The following is a 19,916-nucleotide window of genomic DNA, read 5'->3' on the forward strand; positions in this document are numbered from 1 at the left end:
CTTCATAAATAAAAATTTAAATAAGAATGAAACTAAGCATAAAAATAATAACTCTGTAACTGTCATAATGTGATGATGATAATTGCCTAAAGGAAATCTACAAAATTGTCATCTGTTTTTAAGTCTGGAGGCTGTCCGAAGTCAGTGAGTTAAGCAGAAGAATCAAATATCAAGGCTGAAAATTCTGAAACTTCTCCTGATACAGCTTCATGTGTGGAGTAGTTGAATTGCTTAGCATAAGTTAAATTTTTCCACACTTGCCTTTTCCTCATTTCTTCCTCAACTTTAAGTTTATTGTAACTTGCTCTGTTGTTTAAACAGTAAAGAAGTTGATTTGCCAACTTATAAATTAGTTTATTCAATTATCCGAGAAATTCCCATATAACACACGAACTAAAGCAATGTTTTAACCTCCATTTAAATTTTTAATACATTTTAATCTGATAGAAAATTAAGAGACCATTCTTTAAGCAACTCCAATATTCCTTTGTAATAATGCATCATACTGATGCCCTACCACATAGTAATTCACATTGCTAGTCTGAAAAATGATAGCAAGAGCCTGTATTTTAAAATTTAGTAAGATATTTTCTAAAAACAAAGATAACAATATATCTAACTCTATTAAATAACATAAAGCACAACAGATAATGATGCCCCACCAAATGTCATCATTTGATGCCAACAAATAACATCAACATTTAATAAGTTGCTACTCGTTAATTAGAAATAGGCAATACACCTGAAAGTCAGCCAACTGAGTCTAACTCAGAACAGAAAAAGTGAGAAGTTCAGATCAAATATTCTCAGTGGAAGTACACACATGCACTGTTAAAACATGCATTTAGACGCTACATCTGGGACTCAACCAAACATTAGCAGGGGGGGTATGGAGGATCCTGTTTGATTTAGAGCAGGTAAAGACTTATCTGTTTATTTGTTTGTTGTTTGGCTTTTCCTTTCCCTATGACCCTCTTTTACTTTCACCTGTGTTCAAAACGAGTAAGGCAAATTCTGTGAAATGACAATATTTGAACACTGGCATTAAAACTGAGACTAGGGCTTCCCTGGTGGCGCAGTGGTTGAGAATCTGCCTGCTAATGCAGGGGACACGGGTTCGAGCCCTGGTCTGGGAAGATCCCACATGCCACGGAGCAGCTGGGCCCGTGAGCCACAGCTGCTGAGCCTGCGCGTCTGGAGCCTGTGCCCCGCAACGGGAGGGGCCGCGATAGTGAAAGGCCCGCGCACCGCGATGAAGAGCGGTCCCCGCACCGCGATGAACAGTGGCCCCCACTTGCCGCAACTAGAGAAAGCCCTCGCACGAACCGAAGACCCAGCACAGCCAAAAATAAATAAATAAATAAATAAATAAATAAATAAATAAAATTTAAAAAAAAACAAAAAAAACAAAAAAAACAAAACAAAAAAAAAAACTGAGACTAATTGCTTGTAAAAAAAAAAAAAGAAAGAAGTCTCAAATGATCTCCAGAAGAATTCAATAAATATGGGGTACCTTATAATAAACAAGGCTCCTCTGATTTTAACTCAATGGTACATTATTTGGGCTTCAAGACATTTTGTCACTTTGTAGTAGTTTTTTGCTTAATGACACAAATGCTTTGGAGAGGACTTAGTGGCTGGGCCCGTGGAGTGACTTTCACTTGGAATAATTTGACCCTTCTGTCCTTGATTTTGGCTCCATAGGTAATTATAGTCAGGGCTACATTATTACATTTTGTGACTGCCCATTGTAAATCCAGACAAAAAGCCTAATCACTATCATATTATGCCTTGAATATGGAGTGGTTTCACTTAGTTGATGGATTCTTTCGAGCAATTCCTCGGCAGTCTTTTACTTCACTCTTCAGCTTCTGCATTAATCTAGTGTTTTGTTGTTAAAAAACACACACACACACACACACAGTTCCTTCATATGTTTCCTTCTTCAGAATTATATCTTTTGGACTATGTATCACAAGGGCTTTACTGTTATCCAACAATCATGGTAATATGGTAATTAAAACTGAAACCAATGATCAGAAATCATAATTATTTAAATTAAGAAAAGCAGCAGAAAAATGCCCTTGCTGATACTTTTTTGCAAGAAACTATCTTACATGGAGCATAATGTAATCATTTTTGTGAGACAAAATGAGGCTAGTAGACTAAATTTGGGTGATTGTCTACTTCAAATATTAAAAATACAGGGCTTCCCTGGTGGCGCAGTGGTTGAGAATCTGCCTGCCAATGCAGGGGACACGGGTTCGAGCCCTGGTCTGGGAAGATCCCACATGCCGCGGAGCAGCTGGGCCCGTGAGCCACAATTACTGAGCCTGCGCGTCTGGAGCCTGTGCTCCACAACAAGAGAGGCCGCGATAGTGAGAGGCCCGCGCACCGCGATGAAGAGTGGCCCTCACTTGCCGCAACTAGAGAAAGCCCTCGCACAGAAACGAAGACCCAACACAGCCATAAATAAATAAATAAATAAATTTAAAAAAAAATACAAATTTAAGTCCACAAGAGTCTGAATTATAATGAAATATTGGGGAAAGGGATTTCCCAAAGTCTACTTGAATCATGGCTCTGAAATAAGCCTATAGCTTGATTTAAACTTGTTTACAGACATGATACCCCACCCCCAGAATCACATTTTAATTTTTTTAAAAGGAATTATTAATTGTGATCCTGTTGTATAGATTTTTGCCTTATACTGAGGTTAATCTGTGAATATTAACCTTAAAAATGAACATTGGTTTTGTCAATGTTATGGACTGTTACTCACTTGAAAGGTTTCATGATCATCTTTTTTTTTTTTTTTTTTTAATTTTTATTTATTTATTTATTTTTTATTTATTTATGGCTGTGTTGGGTCTTCGTTTCTGTGCGAGGGCTCTCTCCAGTTGTGGCAAGTGGGGACCACTCTTCATCGCGGTGCGCAGGCCTCTCACTATCGCGGTCTCTCTTGTTGCGGAGCACAGGCTCCAGATGCGCAGGCTCAGTAATTGTGGCTCACGGGCCCAGTTGCTCTGCGGCATGTGGGATCTTCCCAGACCAGGGCTCGAACCCGTGTCCCCTGCATTGGCAGGCAGATTCTCAACCACTGCGCCACCAGGGAAGCCCTCATGATCATCTTGAGAGCATGACCAACTTGAGAGCATAGTTGCTATTGTAACTCATTGTAACCTCATCTGTATGTTGTAGATGGAACTTCAGAGGTTGCTTTATGATATTTATCTAGTCCTCTTTTAAAAGAGAAAACAAGCCTTTGGAAAAATATCATGGGATGAAAGTAAAGCCCCGTTTCAAGAGTTCAACTTTAATTTTGAATCTTTTATTTTAGACAAATTTGTAAAGAATTTCAAGACCTCTTGAGCCAAGATAGATCACCGCTGGGATCCTCCAGACCCACTCCAATTCTAGACCTTGACATCCAGAGACACTTAACACATTTCAGGTAAGACTGGTTTTTCAGTTTGTTCAGACTCTCTTTTAAATTGTTAAAACCGTCTTTATTAACCCAGACATGTTTGTAGTCCTATCACAGTTCCATTTAGAGATAAAACATATATTTATATGGTGACTGCCTGAATTTTTTGAAATTCCAAGCACCTAAGATTAAATTGTAAAAATAACTAAAGCATGAAGCACTTTGGATCAGAAAATGTATAAACCTGGCTTCATAGTGGAATTTCCCTTAGAGCTTTTTAAAAGTCTTGAGGCCAAAAAAAAGCCAAAAAAAGAAGACACAAGGGAATTCCCTGGCTGTCCAGTGGCTAGGATTCTGTGCTTTCACTGCCGAGGGCACAGGTTCGATCCCTGGTTGGGGAACTAAGATCCTGCAAGCTGCATGGCGTTGCCAAAAAAAAAAAATCTTGAGGCCTGAAGTACACTTTTAAAGATCTGATTCAACAGTCCAAGTCTAGGATTGGACTCTGGCATCTGTATAATTTACAAAATCTGAAGTTGATTCTGATAATTAGACAGCTTTAAGAACCACAGTCCTAGGATATTCCTAGACTATTAGCTTCTTTTCCCTTGGAAGAAAACCATTTCTAATTCATTTTTAAAGTGACATTGAGAATTATGTAAAGTTCTGTCTTATACTCTAACGAATTAAAGAGATTCTACATCTATTATCCTGCTAATAATCTGGGTAACAATGTGTTAGCATGGAAGGTGTGTCTTTCATAATTTCCTACTGACGGTGGTAACTTTAATTTGATAGAAGCATCAGCTCAAGAGAAAAATGTGTTAGAAGGAAACATATCACATCTGACGTTGAAAACAGTCCATTAGCAGAGTCTGATTTTCCATTGTTTTTGCTGAGTGCTGGCTGGGAAAGAAGTAAGGAGAGAGTGTGACTGGATAAGCATAGAGACGACTCTAGTTAGTAGCATCAACTTGTGCTACTATTTTATTTCGTCAGAATCTCCTTCCCAGTTCAAACCACTTGAATTCCATCTTCCAGGGTGGCTGATTTGGTACCTGGAGAACCGTGGCTTACTTTCAGCAGATTGAATATGTCTAGGTAGAGCTAGGGAATGATCTGGCCTTGTAAAGCCCAGACAACTACTTCCAGTTTTCTGTGGTAGCTGACATATCAGGGTGCTCTGGGAAACTGGGGGAAGAGTAGTGACCCTTCTCGTGATTGACTCACAGCCTGGAAAGCTGCTTGTTTCTATGAAAATGACAGGAGGCAGGTTTATCCATTATTTATAATTTACTGAGTACCATCCAAAGTGTATATTGCTTTAGAGAACAGAGCAGACACCACGGCGTCTACTGGAAAGGGGAAGACGATTGATTGAAATCTGCGGAAGTCCCCACAGACACAGTTCCCCAGAATGGTGATGGCAATTAGACCAAGGTGGCATGGGGCTTCATGGACAGAACAGACTTAGCTCAGATGAAACCAGAGCCCTAATTTCCTGAAATGTTAGGAATTCCCTTCTTTGAGATCTCAAGAAATCTTAATAACTTTGCCCTTCTTTGTGTCTTATGTTCTCATAATATCCTTGAATCTAAAGTCAAGCAAAAGCACGTTGAATAACATAAATAAGGGGAGGAAGCTAGACTATTTTTAATGCTCAGTTCAGAGAAAACAACCTGTTGGAAAATTGAGGATGTTTTCTGTCTCAACACCCACCTTGGGAGCCTGATATTTTACTGTTTCTTGTGTTTTACTGTGCTAATGGCAGGTGGTGCAAAGATGGCTAAAGGATTGTCCCATCTTTAAGTACTTCCGAAGTGGAAGACAGTTACATACAAAGACTTAAAATATAACACAGAGAGTTTTTAAGAGTGTTAAGTAGAGTGCAGGTAATTACCTGGGATAATTGGGAAAGGATTTCCTCCTTTTTTTTTTTTTACTGTAAATATTTTTTTATTGAAGTATAGTTGATTTACGATACCGTGTCAGTTTCAGGTGTACAGCACAGTGATTCAGTTTTACATACATATGTATCTTTTTTTTTTTTCAGATTCTTTTCCCTTATAGGTTATTGCAAAATATTGAGTATAGTTTCCTGTGTTATACAGTAGGTCCTTGTAGGATTTCCTCTGTCTATCCACAGTACTTAGCACATAGTATGTGTCCAAAATATATATGTTACTAAATGTAGAATACGATACTAACTCTGTTATGTCTTGGATATAGTCTCCTCTGGTTCATTCCCAGGGCCTTGGTGTTTTAATTGGACCATGGGCTGGGGAAGTGAAATGTTCAATGTGCTTAAATTCTTCTATTTGAGTCACAAAGTATACTGACATCACATCTTCTTAGAAATAGACCCTCCTACAACTCCCATAACACTTTGGAAATAAGAAATGCATAGGCTGTCCCAGAGGTCTGTGTTTGCTGGTGATTAAATTTTCATCATTGATTCTCAGTGTTGGAAGGCCCCATAAGTTTCCCACTCTCCTCCAACATTTGGATCTTCCCTCCAACATCCCTGTCAAGTTGTCACCCATCCCAGGCTCGACAACTTCCAATGATAGGCTGCTCTTTTCGTGCCTCGGCATCCCTTCTATCTCTGACAACTCTATTAGAAATGCCTTCCCTCCGTTGAGGCAAGATCTGTCTCCCTAACGTCCCCCTCCTTGGGGTCCCTGTAGAGTCAGTTTAATCCTGTTTCCCTCCCAGTTTCTAGAGGCAGCGCTCATGTCTCTCTGAATTTTCTCATCCTGGGCGGTTTGTCCCCCTTCTCTTTGTGTTCTACATATGACATGCATTCCAGTCAACTCAACTAGAATCTTCTGAGTGCTATGTGCTTGGCAACACACTGAAGATAGGATGTGTGTCTCTACTTAAATGTGAGCACGTCTTCTCCAAGGAGCCTAAGATGTGTATAGTTTTTGGTTTTTGTTTTTATTTTTTCATTTTCTTGGGATGGGAAAATGGTGGGGAAGGTAATCAGGAGTGGATGATTTTATTAATCTTGTGAAAGCATTTTTAGTGTCAGAAGAGAAATAAAGAAATTTCAGTTAAATCTCTAATCCCAAAAGAAAACATCAGAAAATAAATTACATGACTAGGCTTAGAGAATTATTGACTCCTTCAGGACGTTCTGCCAGTTCAAGGGGACTTCGAAGACCATTTTATTTAAGAATGTTGGAAATAATAGGCCTGAACTGTGAAGGAAAAAAAATCCTATGTTTTCCAAACTTAAGCTCCTTTATGTAAGGCTGAAATTAAACTTTAAAACTTTAACCTAGACTCCAAAAGTGCACTTACATTCTCAACTGCAAAGAAAAACAAACCTGTAAGTGGTCTTATTCACTACTTAAATAAAAAAGGACAGCCTGTATTTACATAAGAGAAAAAAACCTCTTTCCCTTGAAGTAAAACTTTCAATAGAAAAAAATGTAGACTATAAAATAAAACAGGCAACAGTTTTCACTTCCTTAGCAGATAAGTGGAACCATGATGCCCTTCTTGCATGAATCTACATTAAATTACTTACCTTTATTTAACGTTAAGCAGGAAATTAAAGTGTAAATCAGTTGCCAGTATTTATTGTACTTCACAAAGAGCGTGGCCCCAAACGAAATGCTGCAGGAGATATGAACATAAAAACATCTATTGCAGGTCATTTGATGACATTTTAATGGATTTTTAGGTTCAGCACATAGGAGACTAGTAATTCAAACAAGAGAAACCAGAGGCAACTGTTTCTAATAAAAATTTGCAAGCATTGTCCCCTAAAAATTACATGTGAATAATTTGGTAAATTTGTATTTAAATAATTTCTATCTTTGTTGATCTGTGGGTTGGGGGAGAGACAGCACGAAATCGTGGGAAATACTCAGAATGGATGTCAGGGCATCTAGCTCAGTCTCCTCTCGGTTTCCAGCTGGAAGTGTGGATTTAGAGCAGACATTTACCAGTCTGGCCTCTGCAGGTTCATCTGTAAGTTGACAACAGTTAAGCTGGATGATCTTGAAGGCTCCTTCTAAGCTTCTTTATTCCATTCTCCATTTACTGCTCAATCAATCACTTATGCTGTGTTTCCATGTGATCTCATTTCCTCTCCTTATGTTTTAGCAACTTGTTCATTTTAAAAAAGTCAACAGTTGACGGAAACTATATATTTGGTGGCGAGCACACTGTAGTGTATACAGAAGTAGAAATACAATGTGCACATGAAACTTACATAATGGTATAAACCAAGGTTACTTCAATAAAAATATTTCCCCAAAAGTCAACAGTTGACTAAAATTCATCTAAGAGAGCACGAGTCCTCAGCTTAGCATTTTCCTTCCCCTATTCTACAAAGAAAATATGAATTGTCTGATAGGGAGAAATATAAGGACATGGTTAATTTATCATGAAAAGCTCTATTTCCATATGTAAAAAATAGGGTGGAGATATCCAAAAAAATGTCTTTACGTTCAAAAAATTGACTTGGATGTGATTGACGTTGGTCTCTCCTAATGTGTGTGCAATGATTATACCCTTAGCTTCCTTTGCTAATGAGATGGAGTGAAGTAAAATGGAATCACAGGGACTCAATCCCTTTGGGACCTTAGAGTAAGTGGCTGAGAAAAACAGGAGAAATGTGGCCTTAGAGGGGTGGATAGGCAATCACGTCTCCCAACCTGGCAGAGGTTCAGGACAGTCATAAATGCACTTCTCCAAAGTGAGTTTCATAGTCCCATGAGCTGAAAGTGTGTCATGGTCAAGTGTTTTTTTGGCTCAAGAAACCCTGACTACCATACTCCTCTAGAGGTACGCCAGTGCAATTGGCATATCATAAGCTCCCAAAACTGTTTTTGAATGGAAGGAATGCTTAGCTTCCTGTCTCCAAAACTTGGTCACAGAAACTGTTTTTTTTCTCAGAATACTTATTAACATTCCATGGAACTAAGGTTCTGCAGAAGTTCTTGGGGGAAATGCTGGAAAAGTTCATCTTCCTCTTTTACCCAGGGAGGAGAGCCAACCCGGTATTTAGGTGTCATTTCTTGGCTCTAAGGGAACACGCCTAACTCCCTAGCTACATTTAAACTGTTCAGTGCTGTTTCTAAAATACTGATGTTTTGGACCCATCCCAAACCAATTAAATCAGGATCTCTGGGGTGGGACCCGCACGTTGGCATTTTTTTAAATAAACTCCCTGGGTGATTCTTGCATGTATCTAGGGTTGAGAACCACCAGCTAAAGAAACCATAGAACATTTGTGGTGCTGACAATGCCTTGCTAACAAGTGGGTTGCTTCTCACTACCAGAGAACCATATACCTTAATTATGCACTTCAGTTAAACTCCATTTTAAAAGCCCTTGGGGGGGCTTCCCTGGTGGCGCAGTGGTTGAGAGTCTGCCTGCCAATGCAGGGGACACGGGTTCGAGCCCTGGTCTGGGAAGATCCCACATGCCGCGGAGCAACTAGGCCCATGAGCCACAGCTACTGAGAAACGAAGACCCAAAACACAGCCAAGAAAAAAAAAAAAAAAAAGCCCTGGGGGCTAGGGGATAATATAATTTATGTAGAAAATAAGCACAATCAGTCAGTTTCCTTTTTCTCTGCTTCCTCAACCAGTTTGGCTACAAAGGATAGATGCCATCAAGTTCTGGGTGCATAAGCCCCAGCTGCTATCCTCAGGCTGAGGTCTCTTCCCATGACCTATATTCAGGAGTTGTGCCACTCCAGAGAGATGAAGCATCTTCCCCTCATGGTTCTGAAAAGAACTAAGGTTTTGCAGAGAAGCCCCACAATCCTTTGCTCGTGTTCTCCAGGGTCTGTCTCCCAGCCTCCTGCCCTCGTGGCTGTTCTCATGAGTGGAAGAAGGCATTTTTCCATCTGCCACCTAAAAGAGTAGTGAGGAGTACAGACTGAGCCTCAGGCTACAGTTGGACCTAAACCTGCAGTCTCTGAATAATCCAGGAGAGAAGGAAAAGGAGGCTTGTCTTCCCTTTAAATCTTGCTGCCTGCATGCCTCCCGGAGGCCGGAAAGCAGAACTGAGGTTGATGACAGTGGCATCTCTACGCTATTCGGAAAATCAAAGATACATGAGACGAAACACCCATTGGAATAATGCAACATAACAAAATAATAGGAACAATAGCCCAAACTATTTCAACCTTTACACACACCAAAAACTTTTCCAGATAGTTGAAATTTGACCAAAAAAAATCAGCTTTTGCTCTAATTATCTAAATGATGATGGTAGAGTATTTTCTCTTGATTCTCAGTCTTCTAGCTTGTAGCATAATAGTATCTACTACTTCCAGCTTTTTGTATCCCAAAAGAAAGCTAGAAGAATCCGTCCTTGGTTGTCAGACACAACTGAGTGAGGCAGTCCTCAGTGGCAAATAGGAATGAGACTTTTATTTTCCTTTTAATCCTGTTAAATCAGTGTTCCCTTAGTAGGTGGAAAGGATGTGTTTGAGCCCAGACCCAACTCTTTTTTTTTAAATTCAAGTATAGTTGACACAATATTGTATTAGTTTCAGGTGTACAGCACAGTGATTCAGTATTTTTACAGGTTATGCTTTATTAAATGTTATTATAAGATAATGACTGTAATTCCCTGTGCTATACAGTATATCCTTGTTGCTTATCTATTTTATACAAAGTAGTTTTATCTCTTAATCCTATAACCCTAACTTGCCCCTCCCCCCTTCTCTGTACCCTCTGGTAACCACTAGTTTGTTTTATATATCTGTGAGTCTGTTTCTGTTTTGCTATAGTCATTCGTTTGTATTATTTTTTAGATTCCACATATAAGTGATTTCATACAGTATTTGTCTTTCTCTGTCTGACTTATCTCACTAAGCTTGATATTCTCTAGGTTCATCCACATTGCTGCAAATGGCAGGCTTTAATTTTGTGCGTGTGGCTAATACATACCACATCTTCTTTGTCCATTTATCTGTTGATGGCCAGTTGGGTTGCTTCCATATGTTGGCAACTATAAATAATGATGCTATGAACATTGGAGTACATGTATCTTTTTGCATTAGTGCTTTCGTTTTTTTTCTGGGTATATACCCAGGAGTGGAATTGCTGGATCGTATTGATAGCTCTATTTTTAGTTTTCTGAGAAACCTCCATAGGGTTTTCCACCAATTTACATTCCCATCAATAGTGTATAAGGGTTTCCTTTTCTCCACATCACCACCAGCATTTATTATTTGCAGACTTTTTGATGATAGCCATTCTGACAGGTGGGAGGTGATGTCTCATTGTTGTTTTGATTTGAATTGCTCTAATAATTAGCAATGTTGAGCATCTTTTCATGTGCCAGGCCCAACTCTTGCCAAGATAGGAAGAATTCAGGGGAAGATTCCATAGGAATTTGCTTTAGGCTATGTTTTAGAAAATTGCCTTAGTGGTTTAATTTAAATTCGTTTAGACAAATCAATTAAAGTAATGATAAAACATTTCTGAAGGACAATTAGAGCAATATGGAAACAGCTTTGTACCATGTCTCCAGCGGACAACAAAGCTGGTGAAATGTAAACCATATTTACTTAGATTAAGGAAAGTTAAGCAGCTCTTGTTCCTCTGGTATATGTTCATTCAGAATCCTATATTAACCTATATTCCAAGTAAGCACTGAAGCTTTGGAGAGTCTAAAGATAAATACGTAAGGCCTTGTCCACAAGCAAAAAAAAATCATTTAGCCAGAGGAGATCACAGGGAGTTTGTGAAATTTCTATTACATGGAAGTCTCCTGATAACTCCTCATCATTAACATCAAATAGTTTGTAAGTATAAATACTGTTGGAGTTAAAGATGGGTTGTTAATAACACCTTATTAGCAAAATTACACAGGGAAAAAGGAGAAAGGATTATAATTTATTCTTTTTCAAATAGCAATCTCTTTTCTACCATCCTCTATTTCCTCTTTCATTTCTGTCTCAATTTCTTCATTTTTAATCCCACTGATAGAGAATACATTTTGAACTGTTGCAATATATTTTCCTTTAAAAAGTTAAAATCTATATCTATAGGACATATTCAGGTTAATAAAAACAGTGTAAGTCAACAGCATGTACATGTGCACGCACACTCAAACAAACACCGTCTCCCTAGAAAGGGTGGTTCTACCCTGTGGTATCTCTCCAGTTGCTGAGATGTGAACACACTTTAACACTTAGGGGGAAAGTCAAAAGTAGAGCTTCACCTCTGGATCCAGCAAACAGCCAATTTGAAGAGATGGTTTATGTGGAAGAAAGATGCTCTAAAGACTGTTAATTAGGAAGTCTAGCAAAATAGGAGTTTTTAAAACCATGAATAAAATTAAGAAGATGACTGTTAAATATAAGTTACATTTTCTAGAACATCAGCTGGGTAAACTTCAACAGTCTGGATTTTCTCAGCAGGTGTCTGTCAGAACCTTCCTGCTCCTCAGGGTGAAATTAGTAATAGGAAAATTAAATCAATGAGCTGGAATCTGCTTAGACAGAAAGAGAATAGTTCAAGGTAAATGGAGTTCTAAGCCTGACTAGCTATGATCCGAAGCTCACATTTTGATCCTCCCTTTATGGTTTAGACTTACTGATTTGGTGTGCCTTTTCCCTAAGAATTGCTTGAGTCAACTCTCTCCCTCTCTCAATATACTGCAAACAGATATGTTTTCCTTAATCTTTCCTAAATTTCCCATCACTGATTTAGCCCACCAACTAAGCTTTTTACCACATGAAGGTATTTCAGCACTTTGGTTCTGCTAACCAGTGCAGGAATTTTTCTCTCTGTTTTAACACTAGCCATTAAATTACAAATCCATGACACTGTCAATCACATTGTCAATTAAGATGTGGAGCAGAGTGGGATTAGTGGGAAAGTCTTGCAGCACTCCACTGGAAACTGAGGCACCTTTAGCCCTTGTTAACTCAATTATTTCTGAAGCCATGCAGCACTTCAGCAATCACTTCTATTTCTTAAATATTAGCCCTTAAATTAGTAATAACCCATTACATGAACAAATTGCAATAATCCCATTCAATGGAATACCTACCAGCAATAAAAAGAAATAATCTATTGATAAACACCAAAACATGGATGAATCTCAAAATTATTAGGCAAAGTGAAAACAGACAGTCATAAAAGTCTATAGACTTCATGATTCAATTTATACGACATTCGGGGGGAAAAGTAAAAACTATAGAGATAGAAATTAGAACACTGATTCCCAAGATCTGGGGGTGGGGAAAGTGCATTGACCGAAAGGGATCACGAGAAAATGTTTTGGGTAATGGTGGTCATTACACAACTGTATGGGTTTGTCAAAATTCAATGAACTGTATACCTAAAAGGGCTAATATTATCATATGTAAATTTAAAGTCTGTATACCTGATTTTTTAATATATCCCATTTTAAGAAATTCGTTAAGGACTAATTAAATGTAATTTAATAACCTAGAATTTCTAAAATCTGTCTCTTTTCTCCTGCTTTAATTATTAAGGCACGTTACTCTGTTCCATTTCACTACTTCCTCCCCATTTTCCATGATTTTTCAAAGGTTACCTAACCACTCAAGTGTCTCAGAAACACATGCCTATGTTTTCTTTATCCTGAAATAGGAGTTTCCTATACTTGAAAAAAAAGTTGCAGTTCCATTAATACCATTGCCAGTTTTAAAGATTAAACTCTTCGAAAAGAAAGCGAAGTTTCTTAATTACCATTTAATCTTTCACTTGCTAACGTAGCACTCTCTCCCCCAGGCCTGTCTCTGCTTTGTTCCTCTTCCTCATTCTTGGAACAGAACTTCAAACTAAATCCTATAGGCCTGGGCAACAGAGTCTCCTGAATGAAACTGAGGAAACTTTAGTCTTTGCTAACTCAATTATTCCATACACGGGAGTCCCACCTCTTCTTCCTCAAGGCTGCTGCCTCCTGGAAGTGATAAACGCCCAGATGCTGGCAGCAGACAACGTCAGGTAGAGTGTAGGTTGACAGCAGTAGTGCTCTACCTCAGTCCTGCTTGTTTTAGTTGTTGCTGTTGGCTGGTGGTTTGGCTTTATTTTGTAACAACCCTTCATATTTTTCTTTTCTTAAGATTAGACTCTAACTTTTTTTTTTTTTTTTTAATTAAAAAATACTTTATTGTTAAAAATGTGAAAACAATTATGATAGTACCATCAAAGATCACTGATCACATATCACATTACCTTTACAAATATAATAATAATGAAAAAGTTTGAAGTATTGCAAGATTACCAAAACATGACACAAAGACAAAAAGTGAGCAAATGCTCTTGGAAAAATGGCACCAATATAACTGCTTGACACAGGATTGCCACAAACCTTCAATTTGTAAAAAGTGAAATATCTGGAAAGTACAATAAAGTGAAGCACAGTAAAAAAACAAAAAACAAAAAAATCCCCAGTATACTTGTATATTTTTTTAAGTAGAATGTATGGTAGCGGAGTGGAGATTTGGAAAAATAGTGAAATCTAAGAGAAACGTAAGGCCATAGTTGTTACTATTTGGGAAGGAAGGGATATAGAAGGAAGAAAGGAATGTAGTTACTTCCAGGAGACTAAGTACTACTTCACCTCTCTAGGAACACAGAAGAATGTTTTTGATAGGAAGTCAGGTTTGAAGAAAACCTTGACTAGCAGCCCATGAAACAATCCAGGCACACAGAATCATCAAATTATGGCAACTGTTACAGACCATGTCCGAACCAATACAAGTATGTATGTGTGTGTATCTAAAGAAGACAAAAGTGGTACTATTTATTGTTGATTTTTGACAGTGAAGATATGATAAACCAAGAACCTTGAATCAATATAAACCTAAATGTTTCAAATAAGGTGATAAAATAATAGTTATGAATTTCATTGTACTCAGATGCAGGCATCTATTGTTTAACCACAGCATGTGCTCATTTTCCAACTGTATATTTTTAATATTGAGTTTTCAGAGTTTTTATACAGTCTAAACCCTAGTCCTTTGTTGGATATGTGGTTTGCAAATATTATCTCCCAAACTATACATTGTCTTATTAACAAGGTCATTCACAGAGCAATGAGGCCCAATTTTCAAGTTTCCACTTATGGATAATGCTTTTGGTATCAAGTCTAGGAACTTTTCACCTAGCACTAGACTCCAATTATTCTTTGCCATTTTTCTAAAGAAGTTAATTTACATAGTCCTATTTGAAGAAAGATTAAGTGTTAATTAGACTCTAACTTTTTAAAAAAATTTAATTTCATTTATTTATATCTTATTTTTGCCTGTGTTGGGTCTTCATTGCTGCACGTGGGCTTTTCTCTAGTTGCGGCGAGTGGAGGCTGCTCTTTGATGCAGTGTGCTGGCTTCTCACTGCGGTGGCTTCTCTTGTTGTGGATCATGGGCTCCAGGCACGCGGGCTTCAGTAGTTGTCGCACGCAGGCTTCAGTAGTTGTAGCACGCAGGCTCAGTAGTTGTGGCACTTGGGCTCTAGGGCGCGCGGGCTCAGTAGTTGTGGTACATGGGCTTAGTTGCTCCGTGGCATGTGGGATCTTCCCGGACCAGGGATCAAACCCGTGCCACCCGCATTGGCAGGAGGATTCTTAACCATTGCACCACCAGGGAAGTCCAAGACTAACTTTTGATTACCAGTTTATGGTAAGAACTCAAGCCACAGATTGTTGGCCATACATATAACATCTTATTTGCCACTTATATTAAAATCTAGGATACTTCAATGATCACTTATGCTCTAAGTGATATGGCTGCATATGGCTCCCACTTTGATGATGAGATCTTGCCCTCACTTATTTTCTTTCCATTGTCTTCTCTGGGCTCTAGTTTTACATTTTTGGTGGGGAATGTCACTCCTTTCTCCTCAGAATTCTATTTAAGTTTTCTCATCACTTTGGCAAGTTTCTATCCTTTGGCAGGGGCACATCTTTTTCAATATCTTAATCAAGGGGACAGGAAACTAATTCCTTTTTCTCCAATATCATCCAAGGAACTTTGAAGGTTGAGTGGTTTTTAGATTGGCTGAAAAAAAAAAGAGGGAGGACAAACAAAGGTACACAAGCAGGAATGACCATCATAGGTTTGAGGATAGAGAAGAGATAAGCCTTTCAAAAATAAAATAATAGAACATATGATTATAAAGCGTGAAGGAAGGAGAGCTGGAAAATGCAAATACACTAAGAAATCTGATACAACATTTGTATTGTCTACCACTGTTCAGCAAAATGTTTTAATCGTGGCATGAAGATGATACACCTAGAACAATGCTGATTGTCTCTCTAACTTGTCTACTTGAGGACAAACTTTCAGATGAATTTAAATTTAGAAGGACTTCTATATTTTGACAACCTACTTCAAACCATCATGGCTGCTATTTAGCCCAGGTAATATTTACTTGTGAAATGCTCTCTGATATTAATCTGATGAAAATAGATGCAAATGCCAAATATAACTTAAAGATTAAATCTGTGGCTAAAAAATAATATTTTCTAAGGGCAAAAAAATGACCTTATCAAAGATTTTAGAAATTTGACTATAGTGTGTTACCTTACAGATAGATGACCTTAGTTTATTTTCTGTCTAGGACTGAAAATCAGGCTCTTCTTTCTGTTTTTCTCGTATTTTTCTGTAGACTCTACATTATCCCTTTTCTCCTTTTTGTATGTCACTGTGAATGAGATATATACTTATTTTTCTGGAATGGCTGGGGCTAAAAGAAAAACATGACGTTCCCAGAAATTCTTTTAATCATTCTGTGATTTCACACTTTGTTCTGTGTTGTTCTCATATAATATTAGAGTAATTATTTAGATTCATAAACCTTACTGAAAACTGCTAGAACAGAGGCTATACCTTGCATTTAACATCATCCTATGTAGTGTTACATGCATAATTTTGATGTGCAGGTAATGTGAGATCAAGGACATTAACAACATTTTACATAATGTTTTTTATGCTGAATGATAACACTTCGAGCCCTTACTGTTCTTATGTTGACTATTTCACAGTTTTAGACTTATCTGTTGAGATAAGTGGTTTTTCAACATCTATAACCTTCTGTCATGTCCTTGGTTTTAAGAAGTGCGCCATAAGCATTATACCAGTGAATTGAAGCTTAGTGCTAGAAAGAAACTTGCAGATGTTTTCATCAGACTGTTGTCGTCTTGCAAGGCCACATAACTTCCCACAAATCACACAGTGCCCAAGGTTGAAGGCAGTGTGAAGACTCTGTGCAAGGAGGTCTCAATCCAGGGCAAAGGTGACAGTGCAGTTTACTAAAGACCAGGTACATATTTTAGAAGTAAGGGAGGCCATCAGTCAAGAAGGGATGCCAGCCCGAGAATTTTTCATTATGACAACCACTCTTCTCAGCATGGAAAAGTAAAACATTTATACAGACCCATCTACTTTGTATCTGGCCTTTTAGAACCCTGGTCTTAGACAGGAAAGTGAGTAAGAATGATCTTCCAGGTCTACAAGTCTGCCCATAGAACAAAGTTAAGTTAGAGAAGCTGAGCTAAAACTGCCAACAGAATGTGATTTCTCACAGTGAAGGTGTAAAACACACCCACAGACTGAGAGGAACATAAATAAGCACAGAGGCAATATGGAATTTCTCAGGCAGATTATTTAACTTTTCTGGGTATCAGTTTCTTCACCTGTAAAATGGAAATAATAATACTTCTTAGAGTTGTTGCCAGGATTATGTGAGGGGGTACAGAATAAAGTATTTAGAACTTTATTTTAGAATAAAGCATATGCCAGGGCCTGGCATATGGTCAGGACTCAAATATTGGCTATTAACCTTAATATTTACCCAAGTGGAACTAAATTCTGTATATTCAGCCTAGATGAAAAGGGGAGTCACAACTGAGAGAACATGGCAATAAAGAGGAAAAAAAAATTATCTAATGGTACAAGGAGCCCTGAACAGGAATAAAACAAGAGAAAAGAGGCAATAAAACAAGAGAAAAGAGGCAGTTTGTGCCCAGACCCAAGCCTCTAGACACTAATAGATGGCTTCATTTGGTTCTTTTTTGCGGGTGCTGCCATGATTAGTTCTTCTACCACTTCAGTTAATTCCATTTATGTCCTTCCTCCCTGATTAAGTCCTAAAACATTTGGATTCCCCTCTACTTATATCATTGTAGAAATAGAGCTGAAGTCAAGTTTCTTGCTCAGCAATGCAACATATGCATATGCTTGAACTATGATGATGCCTTATATTACAAACTTTGGTATACATAGTTGGCAAAACATTGACCAGTCTTGTTTTCTAAATAATTGGAGACTGAAATCTTTTTTTCTTTTTAACATATATTTTTTTTAATAATCTTTTTTCAATTTCTTTTAAAATTAATTAATTAATTTATTTATGGCTGTGTTGGGTCTTCGTTTCTGTGTGAGGGCTTTCTCTAGTTGTGGCAAGCGGGGGCCACTCTTCATCGCGGTGCACGGGCCTCTCACTATCGCGGCCTCTCTTGTTGGGGGGCACAGGCTCCAGACGCGCAGGCTCAGTAGTTGTGGCTCACGGGCCTAGTTGCTCCGCGGCATGTGGGATCTTCCCAGACCAGGGCTCGCACCCGTGTCGCCTGCATTGGCAGGCAGATTCTCAACCACTGCACCACCAGGGAAGCCCTTTTTAACATATGTTAATTATGACTTAGGCATAGGGCAGGCTTTGTAAAATGTCTAGATGAAAGATGGTGGCAACCTATAAAATATAAAGGACATGCAGAAAAATTTACTCTCACCATGAACATCCCACAGCCAACAATAGCTACCATTTATTGGAGCACTTCCTAAAAGTCTGGCATCATCCTGAGTCTTATGTGTGTATTAACAGAGCAACAACTCCATGTGCTAATCTTATTATTATCACCACTGAGGCATATCAGTAGGCTGCCTGAGATCCTAAATCCCTCATCTGCAGTATTTTAAGATCTTGTAATTTTTGCCCCTAAAGATTACATACCCTAAGAAGGATAACTAGCTAGTTAGCAGATTGTGAAGGATGGTACTATCTGGTTTTAAAACTGCTAATGGGACTTCCCTGGTAGTGTAGTGGTTAAGAATCCACCTGCCAAGGCAGGGGACATGGGTTCGAGCCCTGGTCCGGGAAGATCCCACATGCCGCGGAACAACTAAGCCTGTGCGCCACAACTACTGAGCCCACTTGCCCTAGAACCCAAGTGCCACAACTACTGAAGCCTGCTTGCCTAGAGCCCATGATCCGCAACAAGAGAAGCCACCACAATGAGAAGCCCATGCACCGCAACAAAGAGTAGCCCCCGCTCGCCACAGCTAGAGAAAGCCCGCACACAACAACAAAGACTCAACGCAGCCAAAATAAATAAATAAAAATTAATTAATTAATTAATTTAAAAAACTGCTAATATCACAGTAACTGTAACAACCTAGGGCTTGTAAGCAATTAATGGCTTCATATATTGAACATACAATATATATGCCATGTTATTTATAGATAGATATAATAATATATGCATGATATATGTCAGTCATGTTTTTCTATATTTTACAAGATATGAGTTATGGGGAGAACCTGGCAGTGTCACTTCAGAAACAATGGACGCAAATGAACCATCTGGGTGGGTTTTGGTCACAGGAAGAGGGAATCTACCCTTATGTATTTGTTCAGCTGGAGATGATATTTGTTGTGTTTGGAAGGGCTACCGATGCTGGGATTGCTACAACCCTCCCTATGCTGGCTCACTAGTTATGATTATTAATGAATTAGTTAGCTGCTGAAACCCCCCAAAAAGAGTGGCTTCCATTAGATAGCATTTTATTTTTCTCTGATTTAGGAGACTGGAGGTGAGTAAGTTCCTGCCATCTTGTTTTGTCCTCAGCTGTACAGCTCCATAGCTATTTTGAGAGGAAATAGAAGGCACACCCTTTCCTTTTAAGCAGGTGGGAATTGCAAACATCACTTCCTCTTGTGGTCTATAGTGGAAGGATTAGTTCCGTGTCTAAACTTAGCGGCAAGGGAAGCTTGGGAATGTTGTCTCCAGCGGGATGGCCTTGTGCCCAGATAAAACTCCATAACCTTGAAGAAGAGAAGAATGAAATTAGAGGAGCAGCTAAACATCAGGCACACTCAGCCAATTTTGATCTCTTCTTGTGTGATATACGCTTATATAAGCATATGTGCCATTCTTAAAAACGAGATGATTCCCACAATAGAAAGTCGTATTTTCTGGCTTTCTTAACGAGATGAGACTCAGAGTCAAGTTGTGTGTGAAACACTCCGACCTGCTAATAATTAGTGCCTATCAAGTCTATCAGTGACGTTTTCTTCCAGATAGTCCCTGAATTTCTTATGGTTCAGAGCAATACATTGACTTGCGTCTACCTTCCACAATGCTTGGCACCGTTTAGGATCACAATAAATGCCTGTTTAATGGAATGTTCTGGATTAAATGGGGGGATCTGTTGCCCCATATCATAGTGCAAATTGCTCATCTCTTTTTCCTACCGCTT

The 19,916-nt window shown here is 38.6% G+C and overlaps 1 protein-coding gene across 1 annotated transcript in view; it reads left to right on the plus strand.

Moving 5' to 3' along the window:
* Positions 1 to 19,916, plus strand: part of TFAP2D (transcription factor AP-2 delta) — a 55,482-nt gene that overhangs the window by 35,335 nt on the left and 231 nt on the right. The window contains exon 7 of the mRNA XM_007193862.2: positions 3,341 to 3,454. Coding sequence (XP_007193924.1) covers positions 3,341 to 3,454 — 114 coding nt within the window. The remainder of the gene's footprint in view (positions 1 to 3,340; positions 3,455 to 19,916) is intronic.

Source organism: Balaenoptera acutorostrata, chromosome 10 (genome assembly GCF_949987535.1).
Source record: "Balaenoptera acutorostrata chromosome 10, mBalAcu1.1, whole genome shotgun sequence".
NCBI classification, from domain to species: Eukaryota; Metazoa; Chordata; class Mammalia; order Artiodactyla; family Balaenopteridae; genus Balaenoptera; species Balaenoptera acutorostrata.